The following is a 27,241-nucleotide window of genomic DNA, read 5'->3' on the forward strand; positions in this document are numbered from 1 at the left end:
GTGTGTGTTAGCTACCTCTTTGTGTGTGTTAGCTGCCCCTGTGTGTGTTAGCTTCCTCTGTGTGTGTGTGTGTGTTAGCTACCTCTGTGTGTGTGTTAGCTACCTCTGTGTGCATGTTAGCTGCCTCTGTGTGTGTTAGCTACCTCTGTGTGTGTATGTGTGTGGGTGTGTGTGTGTATGTGTGTGTGTGTGTGTGTGTTGGCTACCTCTGTGTGTGTGTTAGCTGCCTCTGTGTGTGTGTGTGTGTGTGTGTGTGTGTGTGTGTGTTAGTTACCTCTGTATGTGTGTTAGCTACCTATGTGTGTGTTAGCTGCCCCTGTGTGTGTTAGCTGCCTCTGTGTGTGTGTGTTAGCTACCTCTGTGTGTGTGTTAGCTACCTGTGTGTGTGTTAGCTACCTCTGTGTGTGTTAGCTGCCCCTGTGTGTGTTAGCTGCCTCTGTGTGTGTGTGTGTGTCTGTTAGCTACCTCTGTGTGTGTTATCTACCTCTGTGTGTGTTAGCTACCTCTTTGTGTGTGTTAGCTGCCCCTGTGTGTGTTAGCTGCCTCTGTGTGTGTGTTAGCTACCTCTGTGTGCATGTTAGCTGCCTCTGTGTGTGTTATCTGCCTCTGTGTGTGTGTGTGTGTGTGTGTGTGTGTGTGTGTGTGTGTTAGTTACCTCTGTATGTGTGTTAGCTACCTATGTGTGTGTTAGCTACCTATGTGTTTTTTAGCTACCTCTTTGTGTGTGTTAGCTGCCCCTGTGTGTGTTAGCTGCCTCTGTGTGTGTGTTAGCTACCTCTGTGTGTGTTAACTGCCCCTGTGTGTGTTAGCTGCCTCTGTGTGTGTGTGTGTGTGTGTGTTAGCTACCTTTGTGTGTGTGTTAGCTACCTCTGTGTGTGTTAGCTGCCCCTGTGTGTGTTAGCTGCCTCTGTGTGTGTTAGCTACCTCCCTGTGTGTGTGTGTTAGCTGCCCCTGTTTGTGTTAGCTGCGTCTGTGTGTGTGTTATCTACCTCTGTGTGTGTTAGTACCTCTTTGTGTGTGTTAGCTGCCCCTGTGTGTGTTAGCTACCTCTGTGTGTGTGTGTGTGTGTGTGTGTGTGTGTGTGTGTGTGTTAGTTACCTCTGTTTGTGTGTTAGCTACCTATGTGTGTGTTAGCTACCTCTTTGTGTGTGTTAGCTGCCCCTGTGTGTGTTAGCTGCCTCTGTGTGTGTGTTAGCTACCTCTGTGTGTGTTAACTGCCCCTGTGTGTGTTAGCTGCCTCTGTGTGTGTGTGTGTGTGCGTGTTAGCTACCTTTGTGTGTGTGTTAGCTGCCCCTGTGTGTGTTAGCTGCCTCTGTGTGTGTTAGCTACCTCCCTGTGTGTGTGTGTTAGCTGCCCCTGTTTGTGTTAGCTGCGTCTGTGTGTGTGTTATCTACCTCTGTGTGTGTTAGTACCTCTTTGTGTGTGTTAGCTGCCCCTGTGTGTGTTAGCTACCTCTGTGTGTGTGTGTGTTAGCTACCTTTGTGTGTGTGTGTGTTAGCTGCCACTGTGTGTGTGTATGTGTGTGTGTTAGCTGCCTCTGTGTGTGTGTGCGTGTGTGTGTGTGTGTGTGTTAGTTACCTCTGTATGTGTGTTAGCTGCCCCTGTGTGTGTTAGCTACCTCTGTGTGTGTGTGTGTTAGCTACCTTTGTGTGTGTGTGTGTTAGCTGCCACTGTGTGTGTGTATGTGTGTGTGTTAGCTGCCTCTGTGTGTGTGTGTGTGTGTGTGTGTGTGTGTGTGTTCGCTACCTCTTTGTGTGTGTTAGCTGCCTCTGTGTGTGTGTGTTAGCTACCTCTGTGTGTGTGTTAGCTACCTCTGTGTGTGTTAGCTACCTCCGTGTGTGTGTGTGTGTGTGTGTTTGTGTGTGTGTGTGTGTGTGTGTGTTTGTTAGCTACCTCTGTGTGTGTGTGTGTGTGTGTGTGTGTGTGTGTGTGTGTGTGTGTGTGTGTGTTAGTTACCTCTGTATGTGTGTTAGCTACCTCTGTGTGTGTGTTAGCTGCCCCTGTGTGTGTTAGCTACCTCTTTGTGTGTGTTAGCTGCCCCTGTGTGTGTTAGCTACCTCTGTGTGTGTGTGTTAGCTGCCCCTGTGTGTGTTAGCTACCTCTGTGTGTGTGTGTTAGCTGCCTCTGTGTGTGTTTGCTACCTCTCTGTGTGTGTGTGTGTGTGTGTGTGTGTGTATATGTGTTAGCTACCTCTGTGTGTGTGTGTTAGCTGCCACTGTGTGTGTGTGTGTGTGTGTGTGTGTGTGTGTTAGCTGCCTATGTGTGTGTGTGTGTGTGTGTGTGTGTTAGTTGCCTCTGTATGTGTGTTAGCTACCTCTGTGTGTGTTATCTACCTCTGTGTGTGTTAGCTACCTCTTTGTGTGTGTTAGCTGCCCCTGTGTGTGTTAGCTGCCTCTGTGTGTGTGTGTGTTAGCTGCCTATGTGTGTGTGTGTGTTAGCTACCTCTGTGTGTGTGTTAGCTACCTCTGTGTGTGTTATCTACCTCTGTGTGTGTTAGTACCTCTTTGTGTGTGTTAGCTGCCCCTGTGTGTGTTAGCTACCTCTGTGTGCATGTGTTAGCTGCCTCTGTGTGTGTTAGCTACCTCTGTGTGTGTGTGTATGTGTGTGTGTGTGTTAGCTACCTCTGTGTGTGTGTTAGCTACCTCTGTGTGCATGTGTTAGCTGCCTCTGTGTGTGTTAGCTACCTCTGTGTGTGTGTGTGTGTGTGTGTGTGTGTGTGTTAGCTACCTCTAAATGTGTGTTAGCTGCCTCTGTGTGTCTGTGTGTGTGTGTGTGTGTGTGTTAGTTACCTCTGTATGTGTGTTAGCTACCTCTGTGTGTGTTAGCTACCTCTTTGTGTGTGTTAGCTGCCCCTGTGTGTGTTAGCTGCCTCTGTGTGTGTGTGTTAGCTACCTGTGTGTGTGTTAGCTACCTCTGTGTGTGTTAGCTGCCCCTGTGTGTGTTAGCTGCCTCTGTGTGTGTGTGTGTGTGTGTGTGTTAGCTACCTCTGTGTGTGTTATCTACCTCTGTGTGTGTTAGCTACCTCTTTGTGTGTGTTAGCTGCCCCTGTGTGTGTTAGCTGCCTCTGTGTGTGTGTTAGCTACCTCTGTGTGCATGTTAGCTGCCTCTGTGTGTGTTAGCTGCCTCTGTGTGTGTGTGTGTGTGTGTGTGTGTTAGTTACCTCTGTATGTGTGTTAGCTACCTATGTGTGTGTTAGCTACCTCTGTTTGTGTTAGCTACCTCTTTGTGTGTGTTAGCTGCCCCTGTGTGTGTTAGCTGCCTCTGTGTGTGTTAGCTACCTCTGTGTGTGTTAACTGCCCCTGTGTGTGTTAGCTGCCTCTGTGTGTGTGTGTGTGTGTGTGTTAGCTACCTTTGTGTGTGTGTTAGCTACCTCTGTGTGTGTTAGCTGCCCCTGTGTGTGTTAGCTGCCTCTGTGTGTGTTAGCTACCTCCCTGTGTGTGTGTGTTAGCTGCCCCTGTTTGTGTTAGCTGCGTCTGTGTGTGTGTTATCTACCTCTGTGTGTGTTAGTACCTCTTTGTGTGTGTTAGCTGCCCCTGTGTGTGTTAGCTACCTCTTTGTGTGTGTGTGTGTTATCTACCTTTGTGTGTGTGTGTTAGCTGCCACTGTGTGTGTGTATGTGTGTGTGTTAGCTGCCTCTGTGTGTGTGTGTGTGTGTGTGTGTGTGTGTGTGTGTTAGTTACCTCTGTATGTGTGTTAGCTACCTCTGTGTGTGTTATCTACCTCTGTGTGTGTCCGCTACCTCTTTGTGTGTGTTAGCTGCCTCTGTGTGTGTGTTAGCTACCTCTGTGTGTGTTAGCTACCTCTGTGTGTGTTAGCTACCTCCGTGTGTGTGTGTGTTTGTGTGTGTGTGTGTGTGTGTGTGTGTGTGTTTGTTAGCTACCTCTGTGTGTGTGTGTGTGTGTGTGTGTGTGTGTGTGTGTTAGTTACCTCTGTATGTGTGTTAGCTACCTCTGTGTGTGTGTTAGCTGCCCCTGTGTGTGTTAGCTACCTCTTTGTGTGAGTTAGCTGCCCCTGTGTGTGTTAGCTACCTCTGTGTGTGTGTTAGCTGCCCCTGTGTGTGTTAGCTACCTCTGTGTGTGTGTGTTAGCTGCCTCTGTGTGTGTTAGCTACCTCTCTGTGTGTGTGTGTGTGTGTGTATGTGTTAGCTACCTCTGTGTGTGTGTATTAGCTGCCACTGTGTGTGTGTGTGTGTGTGTGTGTGTGTGTTAGCTGCCTCTGTGTGTGTGTGTGTGTGTGTTAGTTGCCTCTGTATGTGTGTTAGCTACCTCTGTGTGTGTTATCTACCTCTGTGTGTGTTAGCTACCTCTTTGTGTGTGTTAGCTGCCCCTGTGTTTGTTAGCTGCCTCTGTGTGTGTGTGTTAGCTACCTCTGTGTGTGTGTTAGCTACCTCTGTGTGTGTTATCTACCTCTGTGTGTGTTAGTACCTCTTTGTGTGTGTTAGCTGCCCCTGTGTGTGTTAGCTACCTCTGTGTGCATGTGTTAGCTGCCTCTGTGTGTGTTAGCTACCTCTGTGTGTGTGTGTGTGTGTGTGTGTGTGTGTTAGCTACCTCTGTGTGTGTGTTAGCTACCTCTGTGTGCATGTGTTAGCTGCCTCTGTGTGTGTTAGCTACCTCTGTGTGTGTGTGTGTGTGTTAGCTACCTCTAAGTGTGTGTTAGCTGCCTCTGTGTGTCTGTGTGTGTGTGTGTGTGTGTGTGTTAGTTACCTCTGTATGTGTGTTAGCTACCTCTGTGTATGTTATCTACCTCTGTGTGTGTGTTAGCTACCTCTGTGTGTGTATGTGTGTGGGTGTGTGTGTGTGTGTGTGTGTTAGCTACCTCTGTGTGTGTGTTAGCTGCCTCTGTGTGTGTGTGTGTGTGTGTGTGTGTGTGTGTGTGTGTTAGTTACCTCTGTATGTGTGTTAGCTACCTATGTGTGTGTTAGCTGCCCCTGTGTGTGTTAGCTGCCTCTGTGTGTGTGTGTTAGCTACCTCTGTGTGTGTGTTAGCTACCTCTGTGTGCATGTGTTAGCTGCCTCTGTGTGTGTTAGCTACCTCTGTCTGTGTGTGTGTGTGTGTGTGTGTGTGTGTGTGTGTTAGTTACCTCTGTATGTGTGTTAGCTACCTCGGTGTGTGTTATCTACCTTTGTGTGTGTTATCTACCTCTGTGTGTGTGTTAGCTTCCCCTGTGTGTGTTAGCTGCCTCTGTGTGTGTTAGCTACCTCTGTGTGTGTTTTCTGCCTTTGTGTGTGTGTGTTAGCTTCCTCTGTGTGTGTGTGTGTGTGTGTGTGTGTGTGTTAGCTGCCTCTGTGTGTGTGTGTGTGTGTGTGTTAGCTGCCTCTGTGTGTGTGTTAGCTTCCTCTGTGTGCATGTGTTAGCTGCCTCTGTGTGTGTTAGCTACCTCTGTGTGTGTGTGTGTGTGTGTGTGTGTGTGTGTGTGTGTCTGTGTTAGCTACCTCTGTGTGTGTGTGTGTTAGCTACCTGTGTGTGTTAGCTACCTCTGTGTGTGTTATCTGCCTCTGTGTGTGCGTTTGTTAGCTACCTCTGTGTGTGTGTTAGCTACCTCTGTGTGTAAGCTGCCTCTGTGTGTGTGTGTGTGTTTGTTAGCTACCTCTGTGTGTGTGTTAGCTACCTCTGTGTGTGTTAGCTGCCTCTGTGTGTGTGTGTTAGCTGCCTCTGTGTGTGTGTGTGTGTTTGTGTGTGTTAGCTGCCTCTGTGTGTGTGTGTGTGTGTGTGTGTGTTAGCTGCCTCTGTGTGTGTGTGTGTTAGCTGCCTCTGTGTGTGTGTGTGTGTGTGTGTGTGTGTGTGTGTGTGTGTGTGTGTTAGTTACCTCTGTATGTGTGTTAGCTTCCTCTGTGTGTGTTATCTACCTCTGTGTGTGTTAGCTTCCTCTTTGTGTGTGTTAGCTGCCCCTGTGTGTGTTAGCTGCCTCTGTGTGTGTGTGTTAGCTGCCTCTGTGTGTGTGTGTTAGCTACCTCTGTGTGTGTGTTAGCTACCTCTGTGTGCATGTGTTAGCTGCCTCTGTGTGTGTTAGCTACCTCTGTGTGTGTTATCTACCTCTGTGTGTGTTAGCTACCTCTTTGTGTGTGTTAGCTGCCCCTGTGTTTGTTAGCTGCCTCTGTGTGTGTGTGTTAGCTACCTCTGTGTGTGTGTTAGCTACCTCTGTGTGTGTTATCTACCTCTGTGTGTGTTAGTACCTCTTTGTGTGTGTTAGCTGCCCCTGTGTGTGTTAGCTACCTCTGTGTGCATGTGTTAGCTGCCTCTGTGTGTGTTAGCTACCTCTGTGTGTGTGTGTGTGTGTGTGTGTGTGTGTGTTAGCTACCTCTGTGTGTGTGTTAGCTACCTCTGTGTGCATGTGTTAGCTTCCTCTGTGTGTGTTAGCTACCTCTGTGTGTGTGTGTGTGTGTGTGTGTGTGTGTGTGTGTTAGCTACCTCTAAGTGTGTGTTAGCTGCCTCTGTGTGTGTGTGTGTGTGTGTGTGTGTTAGTTACCTCTGTATGTGTGTTAGCTACCTCTGTGTATGTTATCTACCTCTGTGTGTGTGTTAGCTGCCTCTGTGTGCATGTTAGCTACCTCTGTGTGTGTATGTGTGTGGGTGTGTGTGTGTGTGTGTGTGTTAGCTACCTCTGTGTGTGTGTTAGCTGCCTCTGTGTGTGTGTGTGTGTGTGTGTGTTAGTTACCTCTGTATGTGTGTTAGCTACCTATGTGTGTGTTAGCTGCCCCTGTGTGTGTTAGCTGCCTCTGTGTGTGTGTGTTAGCTACCTCTGTGTGTGTGTTAGCTACCTCTGTGTGCATGTGTTAGCTGCCTCTGTGTGTGTTAGCTACCTCTGTCTGTGTGTGTGTGTGTGTGTGTGTGTGTGTTAGTTACCTCTGTATGTGTGTTAGCTACCTCGGTGTGTGTTATCTACCTTTGTGTGTGTTATCTACCTCTGTGTGTGTGTTAGCTTCCCCTGTGTGTGTTAGCTGCCTCTGTGTGTGTTAGCTACCTCTGTGTGTGTTTTCTGCCTTTGTGTGTGTGTGTTAGCTGCCTCTGTGTGTGTGTGTGTGTGTGTGTGTGTGTGTGTTAGCTGCCTCTGTGTGTGTGTGTGTGTGTGTTAGCTGCCTCTGTGTGTGTGTTAGCTTCCTCTGTGTGCATGTGTTAGCTGCCTCTGTGTGTGTTAGCTACCTCTGTGTGTGTGTGTGTGTGTGTGTGTGTGTGTGTCTGTGTTAGCTACCTCTGTGTGTGTGTGTGTGTTAGCTACCTGTGTGTGTTAGCTACCTCTGTGTGTGTTATCTGCCTCTGTGTGTGCGTTTGTTAGCTACCTCTGTGTGTGTGTTAGCTACCTCTGTGTGTAAGCTGCCTCTGTGTGTGTGTGTGTTTGTTAGCTACCTCTGTGTGTGTGTTAGCTACCTCTGTGTGTGTTAGCTGCCTCTGTGTGTGTGTGTTAGCTGCCTCTGTGTGTGTGTGTTAGCTGCCTCTGTGTGTGTGTGTGTGTTTGTGTGTGTTAGCTGCCTCTGTGTGTGTGTGTGTGTGTGTGTGTGTTAGCTGCCTCTGTGTGTGTGTGTGTTAGCTGCCTCTGTGTGTGTGTGTGTGTGTGTGTGTGTGTGTGTTAGTTACCTCTGTATGTGTGTTAGCTTCCTCTGTGTGTGTTATCTACCTCTGTGTGTGTTAGCTTCCTCTTTGTGTGTGTTAGCTGCCCCTGTGTGTGTTAGCTGCCTCTGTGTGTGTGTGTTAGCTGCCTCTGTGTGTGTGTGTTAGCTACCTCTGTGTGTGTGTTAGCTACCTCTGTGTGCATGTGTTAGCTGCCTCTGTGTGTGTTAGCTACCTTTGTGTGTGTGTGTGTGTGTGTGTGTGTGTGTGTGTGTGTTAGCTACCTCTGTGTGTGTGTTTGCTGTCTCTGTGTGTGTGCTGGCTACTTGTGTGTGTGTGCATGTGTGTTAGCTACATCTGTGTGTGTGTTAGCTACCTGTGTGTGTGTGTGTGTGTGTGTGTGTGTGTGTCTGTGTTAGCTACCTCTGTGTGTGTGTGTGTGTGTGTTAGCTACCTGTGTGTGTTAGCTACCTCTGTGTGTGTTATCTGCCTCTGTGTGTGTGTTTGTTAGCTACCTCTGTGTGTGTTTTAGCTACCTCTTTGTGTAAGCTGCCTCTGTGTGTGTGTATGTTAGCTACCTATGTGTGTGTGTTAGCTACCTCTGTGTGTGTTAGCTGCCTCTGTGTGTGTTAGCTGCCTCTGTGTGTGTGTGTGTGTGTGTGTGTGTGTGATCTACCTCTATGTGTGTTAGCTGCCTCTGTGTGTGTGTGTGTGTGTGTGTGTGTGTGTGTGTTAGCCACCTCTGTGTGTGTGTTAGCTACCTCTCTGTGTGCTAGCTGCCTCTGTGTGTGTGTGTGTGTGTGTGTGTGTGTGTGTCTGTGTGTGTGTGTGTGTGTGTGTGTTAGCTACCTGTGTGTGTGTTAGCGCTCTGATCCAGATGGGTTGACCAGGACTCTGAACATCTGGGTGAAACCAGGTAACAGCTGTGTTGATCCTGCTTCGTTCTGGACACATCAGATATCAGTAAAATCTTCACTGATTCAGACCTTCAGTTTCTCCATGGTTCTATGAGAACAGTCCAGGTGTTCAATGCGTATCAGGTTTTGCAATTCTGTGCTGGAGCTGGAGGATTCCTGGAGGAAGATGAAGCTGTTATATTATCTGTGTGTGTGCAGAAGGTTTGTGTTGGTCTCTGTTTCTTGGTGATGAAGAGCAGTGTCAGCTCTGGCTGACAGCAGAATAATCTGATACCTTTCCAGGTAGTCTGCTTGTCATTTTTTATGATATTTTTCTTCTGTATTGCAACAAAAGAACCTGTGAAACCTTTTCTTGATTCAAAGCCATTCGTCTGATTTGTCCTCTGGAATCCAGCACTTGCGATGATGTTAACGGGGAAAATGAAAGCTTTGTAAACCTCCCCGCTCATCGTCCTCTTCAAGCGGCCAGCATGCTGTCAGCTTTTTCTGATTCATAATGTTTACCATGATAATTAATCCCAGTATCATTTATTTTAACTGTGCATCAGGATCATTTCAATTTCTGGTTTTAAATCTAAAACCATCATTTATAGTGCAGAAAGATGAAGTTAAAAGTCATCACTAGGATGGATTGAACCTGGGAAGTGGAGGTTACCAACAACAGCCAAAGAATGATCCTAGATGTGGTATCTTTTGTCTTATTTTACAATGTGCAGTGTCGTGTATTTCGTGTCCAGTGTCGTGTATTTCGTGTCCAGTGTCGTATATTTCGTGTCCAGCGTCGTGTATTTCGTGTCCAGTGTCGTATATTTCGTGTCCAGCGTCGTGTATTTCGTGTCCAGCGTCGTGTATTTCGTGTCCAGCGTCGTGTATTTCGTGTCCAGCGTCGTGTATTTCGTGTCCAGCGTCGTGTATTTCGTGTCCAGCGTCGTGTATTTCGTGTCCAGCGTCGTGTATTTCGTGTCCAGCGTCGTGTATTTCGTGTCCAGCGTCGTGTATTTCGTGTCCAGTGTCGTGTATTTCGTGTCCAGCGTCGTGTATTTCGTGTCCAGCGTCGTGTATTTCGTGTCCAGCGTCGTGTATTTCGTGTCCAGCGTCGTGTATTTCGTGTCCAGCGTCGTGTATTTCGTGTCCAGCGTCGTGTATTTCGTGTCCAGCGTCGTGTATTTCGTGTCCAGTGTCGTGTATTTCGTGTCCAGCGTCGTGTATTTCGTGTCCAGCGTCGTGTATTTCGTGTCCAGCGTCGTGTATTTCGTGTCCAGCGTCGTGTATTTCGTGTCCAGCGTCGTGTATTCTGTGTCCAGTGTCGTGTATTTCGTGTCCAGCGTCGTGTATTTCGTGTCCAGTGTCGTGTATTTCGTGTCCAGTGTCGTGTATTTCGTGTCCAGCGTCGTGTATTTCGTGTCCAGCGTCGTGTATTTCGTGTCCAGCGTCGTGTATTTCGTGTCCAGCGTCGTGTATTTCGTGTCCAGTGTCGTGTATTCTGTGTCCAGTGTCGTGTACTTTGTGTAGCTGTTGGAACTCCTCCTGTTGGATTGGTCATGTTAATTTACACCACATTACTTGGTCTCCTCAGTACATGATGCAGAACATGTAAGACTGGGGCACGTCTGAACAGTTTTTCTGTTGGGTTCCACTCATGATGAGGTGGTCCGGCAGCAGTGGTAAGGGTCCTGTTTAAGGACCCAATGAGAGCATGTTATTATTTGCCCCTTTTTGGGATTTGAACTCAGGGCCCCTGCAGAGTCTACATTCAGCTGATCACTCCCTGCTGGCTGTCCCTAAAAAACCACGTTGAAATCCAGGGGGACCGCTCCTTTTGAGTTGTTGGTCCAAAACTTTGGAATTTGCTTCCACAGGCTGGGTCTCTTCCTGCTTTTAAATCTGACCCCTTTCAATGTTTTTATTGTTATATAGTGTGTTACTGTGACTATTAGTTTTGTTGTTTTTGTAATATATTTTTTATATTCTGTGGTATAACGCTGAACCCGGTATTGTACACAGCGCTTTGGCCAACTGTGATGCTTAAAGTGTTCTACAGATAAAGTTGGATTGGATTGGACGGGAGATGGATGCGCCACCGCTGTAAATGTGTACAGCAGCTGGCTGTCCGGCAGTCATGATGGCACCATCTCCTTCTAAGATGCATTGATTTGAAGACGTCGGAGGCTTCAGATGTTTGTGAAGAGTAAGAATTACTAAAGATGAGATGGGGGGGGGGGGGGGGGGTTGTTTTTGTCTTCAAAGACAGTCAATAAAATGTGGATCCTGACCAGCTGGGTCTGCCATGACGAGATAAAACGCTGGTGTGATGTGTTGGTTAGGAGAGGTGCTGCAGTGTTTTGGATGAACTAAAGGAGAGTAAGGAAGGTCTGTTGGTGCAGACATATTATGCAGAATCCTGGTGTTGTGTGCAGGAAACTAAAACAATCTGAGCCGTCTGTGATGAAGGCCCAGAGTTTGAGTCAGATCTAACTCTGCCAAACTTTAGCAGTTATAACTCCTTAGTGAGGAGCCCACGTCCAAAATATCGATCCTGTGACAGATTGAAATGAGGGTTCCACTGGTTTTTACCCAGAACAAACTGGCCCTCTGTAGATTACGGTATATGCTTCTTGTAAACCAGCTATCATTAGGACCTCCGATGGATCAAGCCAAGCCAACTATATATATATAGCACTTTCTGACAACTACCGCTGAGCGGATGTGGAGAGACATCTGCATCATGATGGACCCCCTCTGTCTTCTGTCTCCACCTTCAGTCGCTCCTTCCATCGCTTCCACATGTTCGAGCATCCCTCCATCACAAAGACTCAGCCGAGCTCGAGTTGCCTTGTCCACACTGTGACATGGCTCAATCCCAACACCCCCTCTGTTTCCATCTGCGTCCCAACGTGCACTCGGGTGTGTATTCTCAAACCGTATCCATGTTTCAGGGGAGACGTGGAACGAAACAAGCATCCCAGCGTGACAAGTCCGAATCCCTGACCGGACCATCTGCAGAGTTTCTAGTGGAGGCCAGGGAGTTGTGACTGTGGCCCACGCCAACAGGAAGCGGTCTCCTGACGCCGTGACTTCATGCTGAATAGGGTCAACAGTTGGAAATGATGTTTGGAGTTATTGTGGATTCTTTAGCAACACAAGCCGACAACTTTATTCCTGCGTTGTGTCAGACAAAGAGCTCATTTCTGAAGCCAAGAAAGCCTTTGGCCGAGCAGCCGAGTTCTCGCTCGGGCTACGTTGCCGCCTCCTTTTTAGTGTCACGCTGATGGAACCGGAGGGCCGGCATGCAGGCTGAATGTGCTTGATTTGGCCCGACATGTGTGCGTCGAGCATGATTACTTTGGCACTCGTTGCACAGGGAAAGATCCAAAAGTGTAAACCTCCAAAGGCCGCTTGTCGGTCCTGGATGCATTAACTTTATGCCATTACCATAAATTCAGAGCTCAGATTGACGACTTTATCACCCTGACGGAATTATTGTCACAACCTTGAATTGTGTTCATCTCTTCAACACCTGTAAAACTTGTGAATAATCCTCAGATGAGCCTTTTCCAGGCACTATTGACATTGGCCCGTCATCTCCCATTCTTCCCCTGGGTTGACTGGAACCCCTTGATTAAGTAATTAAAATTCTCGGTTCTTCAAGGCCAAAGTTATACAAGCAGAAGTTATACAAGCTCTCGCATGAGAGCTCAGTAAAATCAGCTCATAATTAAGACAACTGAATTTGTGCGGATTGACACAGGTTGGGCGTAGCTTGTAATTTGGTATTTCAGTGGGAGTTTGCTTTTATTTAACCCAACCTGTGTGTTCTGCAGATGGAACAGCACTCGCATGCGGCAACAGGACAAAAACCAGACAATTCTGAATTTTCTTGTGAATTTAAATTTCTTTTATCTTTTTAAAAGCAACAAAAAGGTATTTACACAATAAAAACACAATCATACATGTGCACATACAACCTCCGGTGGTTAAAAGTGAAGCCTATGCCGAAGTGCATAAAACTGCAGTTCCCCCTTCATCCACTAGGGGCTGCAAAACAGAGCAAATCCCCATAGACTCCCATGTTAAAAAGACCAACTTCACAGCAGAAATAAACATGTTTACAGCAGAAATAAACATGTTTACAGTAGAAATAAACATGTTTACAGCAGAAATAAACATGTTTACAGTAGAAATAAACATGTTTACAGCAGGAATAAACATGTTTACACCCTGGTTCAAAAATCCATTTTAGGTTTAATAGGTCAGGTTTACCTTCATGACTGCCTCTGTGTGACATAGCAAAGGCACATATGTACGGTAGTGTTAGGTAGCTACCTGTGTTAGCTACCTGTGTTAGCTACCTAACACAGGTAGCTAACACCCCCCTGTGGGGGAGTGAATTTTTTTCTAACTCGCCCGTTTTAAAGTAATTTAATCGCAAAGTTCAGCATATTTAGGGGCGTGTCCTTTTGATTGACAGGTACCTGATCTCCCGCTTCAACTCAGAAGAACGCAGAACAACCGCGGTTTTTAGCCGGTTAACAACGTGACTTAGCTTTAGCCCGTTTACCTCCGTTAGCTGGTTAGCTCCTGTTTTCTCCGGGTTAGCTCGGTTAGCTCTTAGCTACAGAAAGCTTGGAGTTGACTGGATGTCAATCATCCACCATGACGCTCACAGCTCCCCTCTCAGCTCCACCTCTTTGCCCATATTTGTATTTTCCGGGCGAGACGACGCGGATGCCCCTGCCAAGATGGTGATGGTAGGAACCGCCCACCGAGCTTCAATTCAGCTCTTCAGAAACCTACGGGTGACGTCCATCTCTATATACAGTCTATGCTCCCCACACACACACACACACACACAAACCACCCCATTCAGCACAAACAGGAACTCCCATCCCTTGTTTCTGTCTCTAAACTAAGGGCTTGTCTACGTGTAGCAGGACATTGGTTCTCAACCAGGGGTTCAGGACCCCCCATTGGGGTCCCTCAAAAAGCAAAGAGGGCCCCCAAAGCTTTGACTACTCCGGGCATCTGTAACTAATAATGAAGACCCTGTCCACACAGAGAGGAGCTGGAGTCTGCTCCTGGTTTTCAATCATCTGGACATTTCGTACACATGAAACTGTCGTTTCAGGAGCCTGAAAAGCCAAACTTTTTCACACGGATCCCAAAGCAAATGGGGGCTCCTTAAAATCTGTTGCAAAATACTTTAACACATCTCCTCAGTCAAAAATAAACACAATAAGAATACAAGCTTTTTATCAAGGTCCAGCTTGTACTGTGTGTTGGAACGGTCTGTTAGCGAGTGGAGCTACAGTAGCAGAGTGCTGCAGGGTAACCCTGACTTTTCCTATGATCTTTAATTAATGATACTTCAAAGCTGCAGAAACTGGTTTATTCTTGTAGTGTGACATCTGATAAGCACACGCCTACAATGGCCCAAAGGTTTAGTGGGATTGTTGTCATGCTACCATCAACCTGCTTTGTATGAAGAAGTCTATGGAAGGGGAAGTCCTTCATGTGGTTGCTGCCTTTCGGTCCAGAATGTTTGGATAAGTCCGATAACTTGTCTTCACTATCATTTTCAAGTGATGCCAGCAAAGAAGTTCAGACTTATCCCTGTGATGTGACGACATCCAGCGAGAAATGGGGAATCTGCCAGATTTCCTAAACCTAACAAACTGATTTCACTGCCTAAACCTGAACTGTTTTCAAAGGGTGAAAGGGCTAAGCCTAATCTGAGACTATAAACAGAAAATAAGGTGAAAAATTGATCTCTTTTCTTTTTAGACCAATTACTGTGTCTAAACCTAAACTTTGTAGAATTGATTTTTTTTCTGAAATTAAGACTCTTCAGTTCTCATGAAGCATTCAAACCGAAGGTCAATCGAGCATCGTCCGTGTTCGCCAGCTCAGTTTTTTTCCTCCATGAGGGAAGAGCCTCGCCTGGTTCTTTCCCCCAGGTGAAAGCAGCACGACTGCAGCTGAGTTTGATGGAACATGCTGGAGACTGGAGCATGGGCAACGTGAGAACATGATAAATGTTGGTGGAGGTGAAGGTTTTATCAAAGCTGCAGCAGCGTTTGCTTTGGTGGAGGATGCCCTGTGGTCCTGTATGTTGGTGGTGGAGGTTTGACTTTGTTTTCACCACATGAACACAAAGTTTCTGAAGTACATGTACATTCTGAATTAAAACTTTTATGTTCGGGATTCCCATTCGTCTTAGTGTAGAAATCACATTTCAACATATGAAGAGTTTAACAGCCACAACTCAAACCCCCAACCAGCACCTCACAACTAGAAATAAAATAGGATTCCCGAATGAGAAAATAATCCCCCCAACATGAACAAAACAAAACGATTTTATCCAAGTAAATCTGTCTTCAGAAGGAATCGAACTGAAATCACTGTAGCAGTGAAACAAACTCTGTAAAAACATTTTTGTTTTAGAAATACATTTAATTTTTTAAATCCCATTTTGTTAGAATTTTACCTTCAGCTGTTCGTCGTCAGTGACACCTAAAAGCTCGACTTCATGTCTAAGGCTGGGCGATATGACTAAAACCTCATATACCGATATAACTCATATTTTATCCCCATAACGATACACATAGCCGTATAAAACTGTGTAATGTTGTGTGAAACACGTCTGATACCGTCTTCCTCCATGGTTATGTATTGCAGCGTGCCGTAAAGCGTGTCTTGACGTAAAATACTGCCGTAAAGCAGCTTATTGTGGCGTAAACAATATGAAACGAGACATTTTCTATCGTCCAGAGGATAAATATCGTCATATCGCCCAGCCCTACATGTATCCAGTTTAAATGTCACATTTCCATTCAGTGAACATTTTTCCATATTTAGTAAAATAACAGTGAAGGCGGATCCTCCTTGGCTCGCCGCCGTCGCCGCCATCGTTACAGATTATTGGAATGTTTGTGTGGAGCGTGCCCGACATGTTCGTATGCACACAGTGTTTCTCTTGGACATCCTGACCTCCTCCACATTCCTCTTCTTTCTTTACATCTCCGTACGTTGTTTTAAAAAACGCAGCGCTAACGGAAGCCTGTAATTTCACCCCGTGGTGTTTTTCTGGCTGTCCAGTGACATACCATCTTAATTAAAAGCGTCATAAAGTCTCTGACAGAGTTTAAACGTGATGATACTAACACTTCAGCAGCCAGAGGGTTTGGGTTTTACAATATGAGAGCTATTGTGAGGAAATTGTATTTTCTTCTGTGATGTTTGCGTTCCGAAGCCCTAACTCCGACATGCTCCCGTCTCTTTGCAGATAAATGTTCCTCCATCCAGACCGGCCCCAAGTGCATCTCCTCATGCTCCTCCTCCTCAGACGTGGAGCCGTGCTCGTCCTCCTCCTCGTCCTCCATCCTCCCCGTCAGCCAGATGATCGACAAGGTGAAAGGTTACTGTTCCACGCGCACCGACAACTTCTACAAGAACATCATGATGTCCGACAGCTTTGCCAACTGCACCCGGCTGTAGAGCAGCGCAGGTTTGGAGCCTCAGATAGCTTCATGGGAAGCAGCGAAGAACCCTCATCATCCTCACATCTCTGCTCTCCAACGAGTCCTGCCCTCTTTGTGTCTCTGCTGAGGGCAACATCTGGAACATTCCCTTCAACTCGACGCATCGGTTGTGTTTGCAGACGTCTGTTTCTGCTGTTTCAGTCTGAGAGGCAGCAGAAGGTTTAGATCAGGTTCTGGACGGCGCAGGAGTCTGGGTTGAACCTAAAAACAACAGAAGCTGCATAAAACTGTCTTCTTCCTGGAATTCACATCAAACATTAAGTATTTAAATATCAGATTTAGTGATTTTAAATGGAATAAAGCCAATAATTGACCGTTTTAAACAAACTTCCTTATAAAAGACTTTTTCCTGAAAAATACACTTTTTTTTATCAGTTTTTGAGCAATTTGCTCATAAAAAATAAAACTTTGATCACATGTTTGGCTTTATTACATTTAAAGCATGTTTCTCCAAATGCTTTGTGTCTCCTTGCAGCTGAAGCGCCTTTCCTTTTCAGTCAGATCCAGTCCATGACTCTTAGTTTGTTGCCTTCTGGACTCCACGGTGAAGCATACAGAGGCTTCTTCATGTAGGATGCCTGATGGGATGAACGTCTCGATTCCACGTCTTTATTACGATCCCACCTTTCCTACCGACATGCCGATCGAGCCTGCAGAGACGCTAGCACCACTAGCACAAACGCAGACGCCCAGTTTTCCCAACCATCCCTCAGCGAAGAGGAACTCGAAGTGTTCTGATCTCAGAACTTCCAGCTTCGTTTTCTGGCATGAGTCACGTTGCGCTGCAGAAGGGCGAGCAGATGCTTCCTGATGTCCTCCTCCTCAAACCCACAGACGGTGCGCAGTAAAACTGTTTGTATTATTCCTTCATGTAATCCTTTGTATTTTCCCAGAAGTCTAATTGAAGCCGGAATCTGCTCTGAAACAGCAGAACCAGAGACTGAACGCGTCACATTGTCAGAGAACCCCAGCGTCTGCGCCGTGGCAGGGTGTGTTTCTGAGCTGCAGGGTGGTCAGAGACGCTGATGCCTTTCTACTGTATCACATAACACGAGTCTGCCGACGTGGCGGCCAGACCCGGAGGAATCGGGGGGGACACCAGGTGGGATGGTGGAGAAAGCAGTCTGGTTGGGAGCGTCGACTGGGATCAGGGTTCTTGTGGGTTCCTAAAATATCAGAGCTTTAAATTTAAGGCCTTTAAAACGTCTTAAAAACGGCCAGATTTTCACGGTCTTACGTTTACTTTTACACGTACAGATGCAACTTTGCTGTGTGACGGTGTGGACACGGGCCTCGATGGAAAAATCCAGAATGTTTTCTTCCTAAAATCCAGTAAAACGCTGTAATCACATGTTAATCGCATTCCTGTCGCGCCGACTTGATGGAAACCTGTTGTAGATATGTCACCACGGCAACACCAGCCATTTTAGATAAGCATATTTTTTACAACCAAGCCGTAGCAACGTAATTCTGGATAACAACAACTCGCTGTGGTTTATAAAAGAAACCTAACAGACACAAAATATTACAAGTTCTCAGCTTGGAATTCCGGGGTCAACTGGAGACACGATATTTCGCGGCGTTCCTGCGTGGTGAATAAACTCCCAGGCAGGAAACGGCCCAGTTTGCGGCTACACCCCCAAACCTTACCAGTCCCGTAGGCTGCTTCTCGCAGAAAAAAATGAGATGTAATAAGTTTTTGTTTTTTGCATTTCTGGAATCATTTTAACTGTTTCTTGTCAAACATTTCGTTGGTCTTAAATTTGGTTCATTATGGTCTTTAAAAGGTCTTAAATTTAACTTACTGGAACCTGCAGGAACCCTGTGTCCTGTTTCTTTGTCCTTTTTAATACTGTGATGTTTAAAACAGACCGTGTGTGTGTGTGTGTGTGTGTGTGTGTGTGCGTGTGGAGCCATATCCTCTGTAAATATTGATCTATCTGTTCTACATCGGTTATTCTGTAGCGTTAACGGTGTGCAGATGCTGTTGTTGGGTTCAGGAGGGTCGGTGCGGTTGTTCCCGCCGGCCCGGACGTTATGCAACGCCCTGATGCGTGGAGGCTCGCCGCCTGCTGCCCTGCTGCTCCAGGACAAATAAGACATGGCAACAAAATGGGCAGAACTGCCATGATGAGACAGAGAACACTCGGCCGGTCGATCAAGGATCTTCCTGTTAGAAATCCATTAAAGACCAGTTGGAATGGCGAGCACGTCGGCTGGACTGGGAACACTAGACGTGCAGACATCGCCTTTCATTTCTTATTTTTGCATGTTTTTTCCTCCTTAATGCTTAAAAATGGATTTTTGTTCACGCTGAGCTCCGTCCCGTTCGTTTTGTGTTTCACTCTGCAGCTGCTGAGTGTGTTATCGCCCAGAGAGCTAAAGGCTCAGTCCGCCCAGATCACCACAGAAGTGGCTCATTTTGCCGTTATTATTAACAGATCCTGCAAACGCCAGATATTCTGCAGACCTTAAACCTGATGACCACGAGATCTGCGGCTGTTCTGGAGTGAACGTATGAAAATCCATCCAAGTGGAAAGGATCCAAACGGGCATCGGGATGCTTTTTGTTTTGGTGAATTTTCCGTTTTTCCCAAATAGGCATCATAAGAAGCACCAAAATCTCACAGAAAACACCTGAAACTCCTTGCTTGTGGCTGGTTTAGCAAACGTGAAAGAAAATACACTAATTTCTCGCTTTCAAACTCTTTTTGATGATCCGTCTTAAAGCATCTCTGACAGCATTTCATGCTTTAGCAGCTGCTGCTTTTGGTGTGAAAAAAAGGTTCATTTTTAAAATGATGAAACTTTGTAAAATTGAAAAAAAGTTTGTTGGCTCTTTATGTTGCAAAGCAGCTTGATGCCTGTTCGATGAACTGGTTTCAGCAGCTTTAAGACATGGTAGCAGCCTGTAATGGTGGTTGGTCTGATGGGAGGTTCAGCTCTTTGCAAAGATTCAGCTCTTTTGATTCAGTTCCCCTAAAAGAATCAAATCTTTTGGCTACCAAATTTAGCATTTATGTGTGGATTGATTGGTTATGTCAAACAACTGAGCATAACCACAACAAGCAAATGTAGTAAGTAAAGGCCAAAATCTGAACATCGTGACATTTAAATCTGCTAATTTCTCCATTTTTCCTGACACCCTTTAATTTAAATCTGGCTTCCAGCTCTCGCAGCGTCAGCACCACAACGCTTCCTGTCTACTAAGAGGCCCTTTCTCCTTTACTTGGTTTTGACACCACAGTGGGACCATTTAGTCCTGCCGGTTCTAAAGATTCAGCTTTCTTTCCCAGGAGTCTGTTCATCTCGTTCACGTCAAAGAATGGATTTTACATTCGGTTTGTTTATGAACGACACATCACTGTTGACAGCGACGAGAAACAAACTGAGTCAACTCTTCCAAATCACTTCAAGCTTATTGGCATCTATAGCACTTGGTAGAGGTTTGTTTTTACTGACTTGACTTGTTTTTTCCGCCTGGTTTCAGGTAAACACCTCAGCGCATCACCTGTTTGTATGGAGATCTTCCCAAATGTGAAACCAGCTGATTTCTCATGATTTGTCATGAATTTAGTTTTTGTAAAAGCTGCACTTTCAAATGTTTGTTTAAAGCCTACAAACACGTGTTTATTCAGTCATTTGTTGGATGTTTGCTTGTCAGAAGTTAAAAACACAGATATTGTTGTATTTTCCCATTTGGTTTTGGTTGTAGAAATCCCTGCAAGCAGATACCTTCTGCTCTTCATTAGACCCAGAAGCAGCCTCTAAACAAGCCGTGAACAGTTTTACTTCAGATGCTGCTTTTCCCATTGGAGGCCAGGAAGGAGGATTTCCATCTTCCAAAAAAAGGAACATTTTACATAAACTTATCTTTCTTTTTCTAATTGCAAATAGGAATGCTAATCTGAATTTAATGTATAAGCAAGTGATTATTGGTGTCAGATCTGCTGTTCTTTCATTCAGTCAGCTGCAACTTGCTTGTTTTCATGCGTGTTTGTGCCACAGATGCCAGGAAAATATTTGCCAGCAGTACGACACTGGCCACCTCGTCACAATGTTCTGGTTCAGCTGAAGCTGGACGTGTGAAGTTCATCTTTTTTGGGGATGTTGCTTCAGACAAATTTCTTGAAGGTTGGAGGACTTGGGTCCGTTAACATCTGCTTGGTTTGTTTGTCTCTTAGCAACATAACTTAAAAAGTTATGGATGTTTGTGTTCCGTAATTATCTGGAAATCTCAGAAATGGAGAAAGAACAAGGGATTAGGTTTAGATCCGGCTCTGGGAACTTTTTTAAAGGATTCTTTTTTAAGTGCAGGGCAGGAAAAGCATCTGGAAACATCAGGGAACTTTGTCGTGTTTGGGTCTTTTACTAGTGACAACAGCAGGTTGTTTCAGCGTGACACCACTGGATGTTTACCATAGATTTTTCTTTGATTTCCATAGTTTCCTTTAAAAATGCTGAAGACCTGTTTTGAGGTTGGCTGCCATAAACATAGTTGTTCCAGAGACAAGAAATTGTTCTTTCTACTGAAAAGATACAAAAGCCCATAATGATGCTAACTGGCTAGCGGCTAATGGGGCACCTTGGAGTCCTTCAAAAGATTAAAGAATTTGTTCATTTTATGAATGAGGGCTGAAATATTTACTTTGTTTCTTTCAAACTTCTGGTTGTTTTTGTTTAGATGCTGAAAATACCATGAAATGATTGGTTTGTTTGTCTGGTCGTGGTTTAGTTGTTGTTCACAGCGTGATGGTGGACAGACATAAGGACGTTCATTCAGCCCTATGGCCACTGCCCAGCCAGCGTGTCCACGCGGGGCCCATGAGGGTTATGTTGGCGCTGCAGAAAAGGGTCCCACGTGGGTTTGTGCTGCAGTTTCCTGGTGGCCTCAACTGAATTTGCCCCTATGAGTTTCAGGTTGGTTCTGACTTGTTTTCAACTGGGACCCAAGTTGGGGCCCCATTTAGCCAGGCCACATAAGCTCCCCATGCCCACTTAGCCCACCTACATCCCTTACAGGGCTCATAAAGCCCACATGAAGCCCATGCAACTGAAACCACATGGGACCTGCAAAATGTGCCCAGTTCAAGCCCACTGGATGCCTGCACATCTTAAATTTAGCCCTTATGGGCCCCACATGGACATGCTGGCTGGGATACAGGGCCTACATGGGTCACTCACCAAGCTGGGCCCCAGCTGAAACCCAGTCAGAACCATCCTGAAAGCAAATACAGTCAACATGAAACCCTAATATGCAGCCCAAATGAAAGCTTTCTGGGCCCCGCATGGACAGGCTGGCTGGGCAGCTTCACCTCATATCTGCTTCTGGCTTCACACTGAGGGGACCGATGGAGCTGAATCACATTATGGATCATTTTCCATCAAAAACCGAAGAAGTAAACTTAATTCAATGGACACTAGTGTGCTGCAGGCCTTTATGGTCATAGGACCCCTGTGTTGTGACGTAGGTTTGCGCCTGCCCATGAGGAGATGGAGATCTTTCAGCTGTTAAGAGTCTAAGTCAAAAGCTAATTCCTGCAATTAAAGCTTTACCTGGTCAGCTACAGATATCTGTTAATATTTAATCAGGCTGAGAATGTTGTTCTGCTTATAACGCCGTGGTTGACCCGATGAAACGATGTAGCGGTGCATTTCTGAACCCTGCAGCGGTTTGATCCACCCTCTGGTTTGACCTTTCTGTGGCTATAAATGCAATGATGCTTTGGATTGTTTTATAGTGATGATTTATCACCACGTTCCACTTACAAGGCGAATTCCCCCCAGAAGGAGAAAACCAACTGATCCATGCAGTTCAGTGTGGCAGACGTGTATTAGATGCCTTTTCCTGGTCGTTTCACCTGAATCTGGCGCTCTAGGCATCTATGCAACATTATCTGTCATCCCGATAGTTCCCCTGGTTCACCGAGCCATCACCTCAGCTGACAGGTGAAAGTTGGACGCACACAGAGACCTGTCTAACATCTTTTAGACACTCTGGTATGGAGTTCAGGCTCTTTGGATCTTCCCCCAGCAGCAGCCGGCGGCCAGGCAGACAAAGCCAGCGGCGCTGGAGCGTGTGGTCAGAGAAGCACACACTGTACCGGCCATCACCACCCAGTCCCACCTTCCTTTTTTCTTTTGCCCAGATTGGAAGAAGAATGTTGGAGTGAAACCTCCAGAGATGCTGAGAGAATAGCCGAGGCCTCTTTGGCTGCCGCCGTGGCATAACTCTCCTGTTTTGTTACCAAGTTCAGCTGCAGGCTGGAAAACACATCCCTCTGTTTCCCATCGCTGTGTTTAAGGTGCAACGCTGGACGAGGGATGAAGCAGGATTTAAGATCCTGGAGATTATTTGGCTGGTTTTACATCTGTCATCAAACATGTTGGCTTTGGAGCCGTGGTCCAGGTTCTAGCGGTCAATTTGAATCTTTAAAAACATTTGAAACATTAAAAACAATATCAGAACGTGGATCTCAGGACGCTGTTTGTTCAGTTGTTTCCTTCAGAGGTGAACAAGAAATAGTCCAGCTCAGGACTGTAGGGGTTGAAGAGGTGAAGAAGCTCTCCTATAGAGGCAGGAAGTCCAGCAGATCCGGGTTTTTCTCCCACCAGACTGTCTGGTTTTACCAAATCCACTTGCAGAGTCTCTCCTCCAACAGTTTCTGCTCAGCATTCAACCTGTTAAAGCTGATTACACCTCTTCATGACTTTTTCACAACACTTCTTCTCATTATTGACTTTCAGTTGTGGTACAAACACTGGTAAACACTAGTGAGAAGACATATATCTGATTGTGAGCAAAGTTTCTACCATACAGTGATGCAAAACCCCTCCAGCTATGTATCGAGTATACGCTCGCTGTAATATTACAGAAGAAAGTATTGCTTCATTATTCTGAATCTGAATATACAGAGATTGTTTTACCAACATTGTGAGGTCTCAGAACAACAGAGAAGCTCGAAGGAACTAAAGACTTCATGCCTGTTTGTTCTCCTGTAATGATGAAATTTTGTTCCTCTTCTGGATGGTAGTTTCCAGAACGTTGGTCCTCTTCTGGATGGTAGTATCCAGAACGTTGTTCCTCTTCTGGATGGTAGTATCCAGAACGTTGTTCCTCTTCTGGATGGTAGTATCCAGAACGTTGTTCCTCTTCTGGATGGTAGTATCCAGAACGTTGTTCCTCTTCTGGATGGTAGTATCCAGAACGTTGTTCCTCTTCTGGATGGTAGTATCCAGAACGTTGTTCCTCTTCTGGATGGTAGTATCCAGAACGTTGTTCCTCTTCTGGATGGTAGTATACAGTATGTTGCCGTGATCCACATCCATCCTCTATATCTTGGAAAGCCTGTTGGAAATTTCTGGATTTTTTTGGCCAGACACCCTGACATTTTTTAACAAACAGGGAAACACCAGGAAAAATATAAATTCCTTAGCAGATAATTGTATTAAAATAGAAGTTCTTAGTCAAACTAACAAAAGACCCAAGTTCACCAATGAAGCTGATTCAAAATGGACAAATCTTTTAAAAGAGCTGAACTTCCCATCGCTACATCCAAAGAAGAACCAGAAAAAGTGGAGACCAACAACAAAAGGCGGCTTTTCTTCTTTTGGTGTTTTGAATGGTTGTAAACAACTTTCCAGCAGTGTCAGAATGCAGAAAGGAACTCTGGACTCAGCAATGCCCTCTAGTGGGTGAAAGATGTAACAACATGAACAATGCGTGGAAGTATGAGGGAGGCGGCGTAATACTTCCTGTGAAACTAAGTCCACATGTATGTATGCTGGGGAGCAGAAATGGGCCTGAAGAGGCTTTCTGGGTGAAGATTCTCTTCTCCAGTCGATTTTCTTTGTGAAAAGCTTCTTCTTTCTAAACTTTCCTCTAGATTTCATGGAATTATCATGTGTTCAGTGTACTGCTGATGAACCTCGCAGCATTTCTGAACCGTTTTTATCCGCTTGTCAAGCAGCTCGGCGCAGAAACTCGCTGTGACCGCTGCTCTGATGTTTCCACACAAATCACCTCAAATAAACTTGATTTTAGTGTGTTGGTCTGGTGGTTGGATATAGACTGCTCTGAGGTCGGACTCGGTAAAACCTGCGTAATCTTGTTATACAAACTGGAGAAAAAAACAAACTGTGATGATGATGATGATGATGATGATGATGCATTTCTAACGTTCATTTCATCCTAGTTGAACTGTGTGTTTTATCTGTTATAGCTTCTGTTTCCTCCTACATCTTCTATGTACAGTTCTCTTAATTTAAACATGTCTGGGGTCTATAAACTGTAGCTGTTGAATATTTCTGTGGGGATTGTCTTTTTTTCAAGGCTTTATTTGATGTGTAGTGTCTGTATTACCGTGATTCTGTAAACCTGCAACCTTTTCTGTGATGTTTGAAAGGTTTCCAGTGATGTTGTGCTTCACTTTCAACAATAAAGAGAATAAAGTTGTGAAACGTTTGTGGTGCAACACGTTCAGTTTGGTTTGAATGGAATGGTGACAAGTAAAACACTCTGCAGCGTGTTTGCTTGTTGTGCGGGTTGGTGTATTTGTGAAATTTCCAACAGCAAAAGATGCAGAAAGTCTGGTTTCTAATGGAGCTGGGTGATACTGCAAAGTAAATCCAGAGTAGTTATTATGAATACTTTTTGCTTGAATTTTTACAATTGATTTAGCCATAAATTATTACAATCATTATAAAACAGTACAAATATTTTTAATTTAATTTTTAATTTAAACTTTGATTTTTGTAAAAGGCATGAAAAATGTCACAAAATAAAAGAAATGATCATGCTTTCCAGTTTTTACTCATGTGTTTGTGAAAGATAAAACCAAAAGCAGGACCTGCAGTTGGTTGGTTTTCATTCACATTCTGAGTTTTTGCCTCCAAAATCTTTAGCAAGAAAAATATCGATCTCATCTCACTCGTATGTGACAAAACCAATACCTTGGTATTGATCTTCCAGGAGAACCTTTTCTGCTGGGACCCTTTGCCACCATGAACATGCCAATACTTACAAAGAAACTTTCCATGAAAACTTTAATTTGGCAGAAAAAGATTCTTTATTGGTTTCATTAACCTACAGAACCACCGTTTGTGTCCCTTTGTTTGTCTCTCAGCTAGAAACTCGCTGGAGAATGAATGTGCAGCAGTTTTTTGTTGCAGCATGTTTTTGTTTTTTGTCTGTATTTGCAGTTTGCTTCTATATTTGCAGCATTTTTGTGTGTGGTGTTGTTTTTGGATTTGCAGCCCTCTTCTAAACATGCAGCATTTCTCACTTGCATTTCTATTCCTATATGCAGCTGTTGTGCTGTATGAAGCGCGTTGACACCGATCGGCCACCGAAGGTTAAGCACTGTGAACCCTGGAGGAACCAAACTTTTCCTGCAGGTTTTAGGTTTCCTGTTCCAGGTTAATTCAGATTAAGTCAATATGCTCATGAAGAACCTGAGAACAAGCTGTTGAAAAAAAATTAGTTAGAATCAGGCCTCTTGCAGGAAACCTCTAAAACCTGAGGGACTGTGGCCCTCGAGGACCGGAGCCATAAGTAGGGTTTTAAACAAGCGGCAACCTCTGTTGGATAAAAGTGAAGGCTGTGAAATGCCAAAAACTGCAGTTCCACCTTCATCCACTAGGGGCTTTAAAACCGAGCGAATCCCCAATCACTGCAAAAAATCCAACTTGTATTTTTTGACCTGAAACAGTCATTTAAGTAGATTAAAATTGAAAACACGTGTTAATGGCATTTAAAGCAATAATGTTAGTAATCACAACTATGCAATCAAGTTACTTGCTCAAAAACAAGTACACAAGGGACAACAGTTCTGCTAACTTTAATTTCTTTGTTGTAAAATGCAGGAAAACCAACTTTTTGAGTTTGAATTTTCACTTGAAGTCTCACTTGGCTGTGCTGCCTCGAACTGGACTCCACGCTGGTAAGTTTTTATTTAAATTAAGTTTAAATGGTATGGGAAGAGTTGACTAGTGTTGTGTAGTATGTTGTAGATTTGTGGAGGAGGCAACCTACACATTTTCAACATTTAAACACAAACAGCTTTTCACTCAGCAGCTGTTAGCAGAACTGCTGCATGAGTTAGCAGCTAGCTTATCTGGGCTGATACTATTCAAACAGGACAAGACATGTTAGCTTCTGCTGGTTGGTACCGTTCAAACAGGACAAGACATGTTAGCTTCTACTGGTTAGTACCGTTCAAACAGGACAAGACATGTTAGCTTCTGCTGGTTGGTACCGTTCAAACAGGACAAGACATGTTAGCTTCTGCTGGTTGGTACCGTTCAAACAGGACAAGACATGTTAGCTTCTGCTGGTTGGTACCGTTCAAACAGGACAAGACATGTTAGCTTCTACTGGTTAGTACTGTTCAAACAGGACAAGACATGTTAGCTTCTACTGGTTAGTACCGTTCAAACAGGACAAGACATGTTATCTTCTGCTGGTTAGTACCGTTCAAACAGGACAAGACATGTTAGCTGTTTTACACTGACTGCTGACTTTCTTAACCTAAACTGATGTAGGTGTTGGGTTTAGGTATAGATATAGGTTGAGAACCTTAAATAATATATGTTATTTGTAATTAATGTTTACTACAGCAAAATTTATTAAAAATAAAAACACTGAATGTGTACTCTGTTCAGCTCAAGGGTCTAGTCTAGTCTTTGCATTGTCATTAAATTTATAAATGTTATGTGTAATGTATAACATTTCGGCTGACAGCCTTACTAATTCCCTGCAAATTGTCAGCTTTGTTTTTCAGATTGAAATTGATGCAGTTCAAGTTCTGCAAGTTTACCAACGCCATTGAAGCTGTTCAGCTGGAACATTATCGGCTACATCATGGAGGTTCAACACGGCTTTGCAAACACAGGGAATGCTGCACTTTCAGAACTATCAGTGCTTTGAAATCACATCTTTCAAGACTGCATAGGACCGTCCAACTGTTCTTTTTATGAGCACAAGTTGTCTTTCATTTTTCTTATATTGATAAAAGCACAAGCTGTTTTTTTTTATTTGCCTTTTTATTTGATTCAATGCTGCTAATTTAAATAAAACTAAGGTTTTGAGGATGTATGTTGCATCAGTAATTTTTTATGCATTTGATAAGGAGTTATTGAAATTAAATTATGAAGTTGAGTTACATTAGCAGTTTGCCATTTTAAATTACTCAAGTGAAAATCCTGTTGCTGTTACTGTTTACTTTAAAAACTTTAGTCTTTG

At 44.8% G+C, this 27,241-nt stretch overlaps 1 protein-coding gene across 4 annotated transcripts in view; it reads left to right on the forward strand.

The window, feature by feature from the left end:
* adgrg6 (adhesion G protein-coupled receptor G6) overlaps positions 1–24,374 on the forward strand; it is a 136,519-nt gene extending 112,145 nt beyond the window's left edge. For 2 of the 4 annotated variants that reach the window (XM_079255006.1, XM_079255008.1), the window contains one exon: positions 15,744–24,374. In XM_079255006.1, coding sequence (XP_079111132.1) covers positions 15,744–15,955 — 212 coding nt within the window. In that variant the 3' untranslated portion in view covers positions 15,956–24,374. The remainder of the gene's footprint in view (positions 1–15,743) is intronic. The other 2 variants (XR_013771611.1, XM_079255007.1) reach the window with 2 other exon arrangements.
* Positions 24,375–27,241: the final 2,867 nt, after the last annotated feature.

This window comes from Telmatherina bonti, assembly GCF_933228915.1.
Source record: "Telmatherina bonti genome assembly, chromosome: 16".
Classification (NCBI taxonomy): domain Eukaryota; kingdom Metazoa; phylum Chordata; class Actinopteri; order Atheriniformes; family Telmatherinidae; genus Telmatherina; species Telmatherina bonti.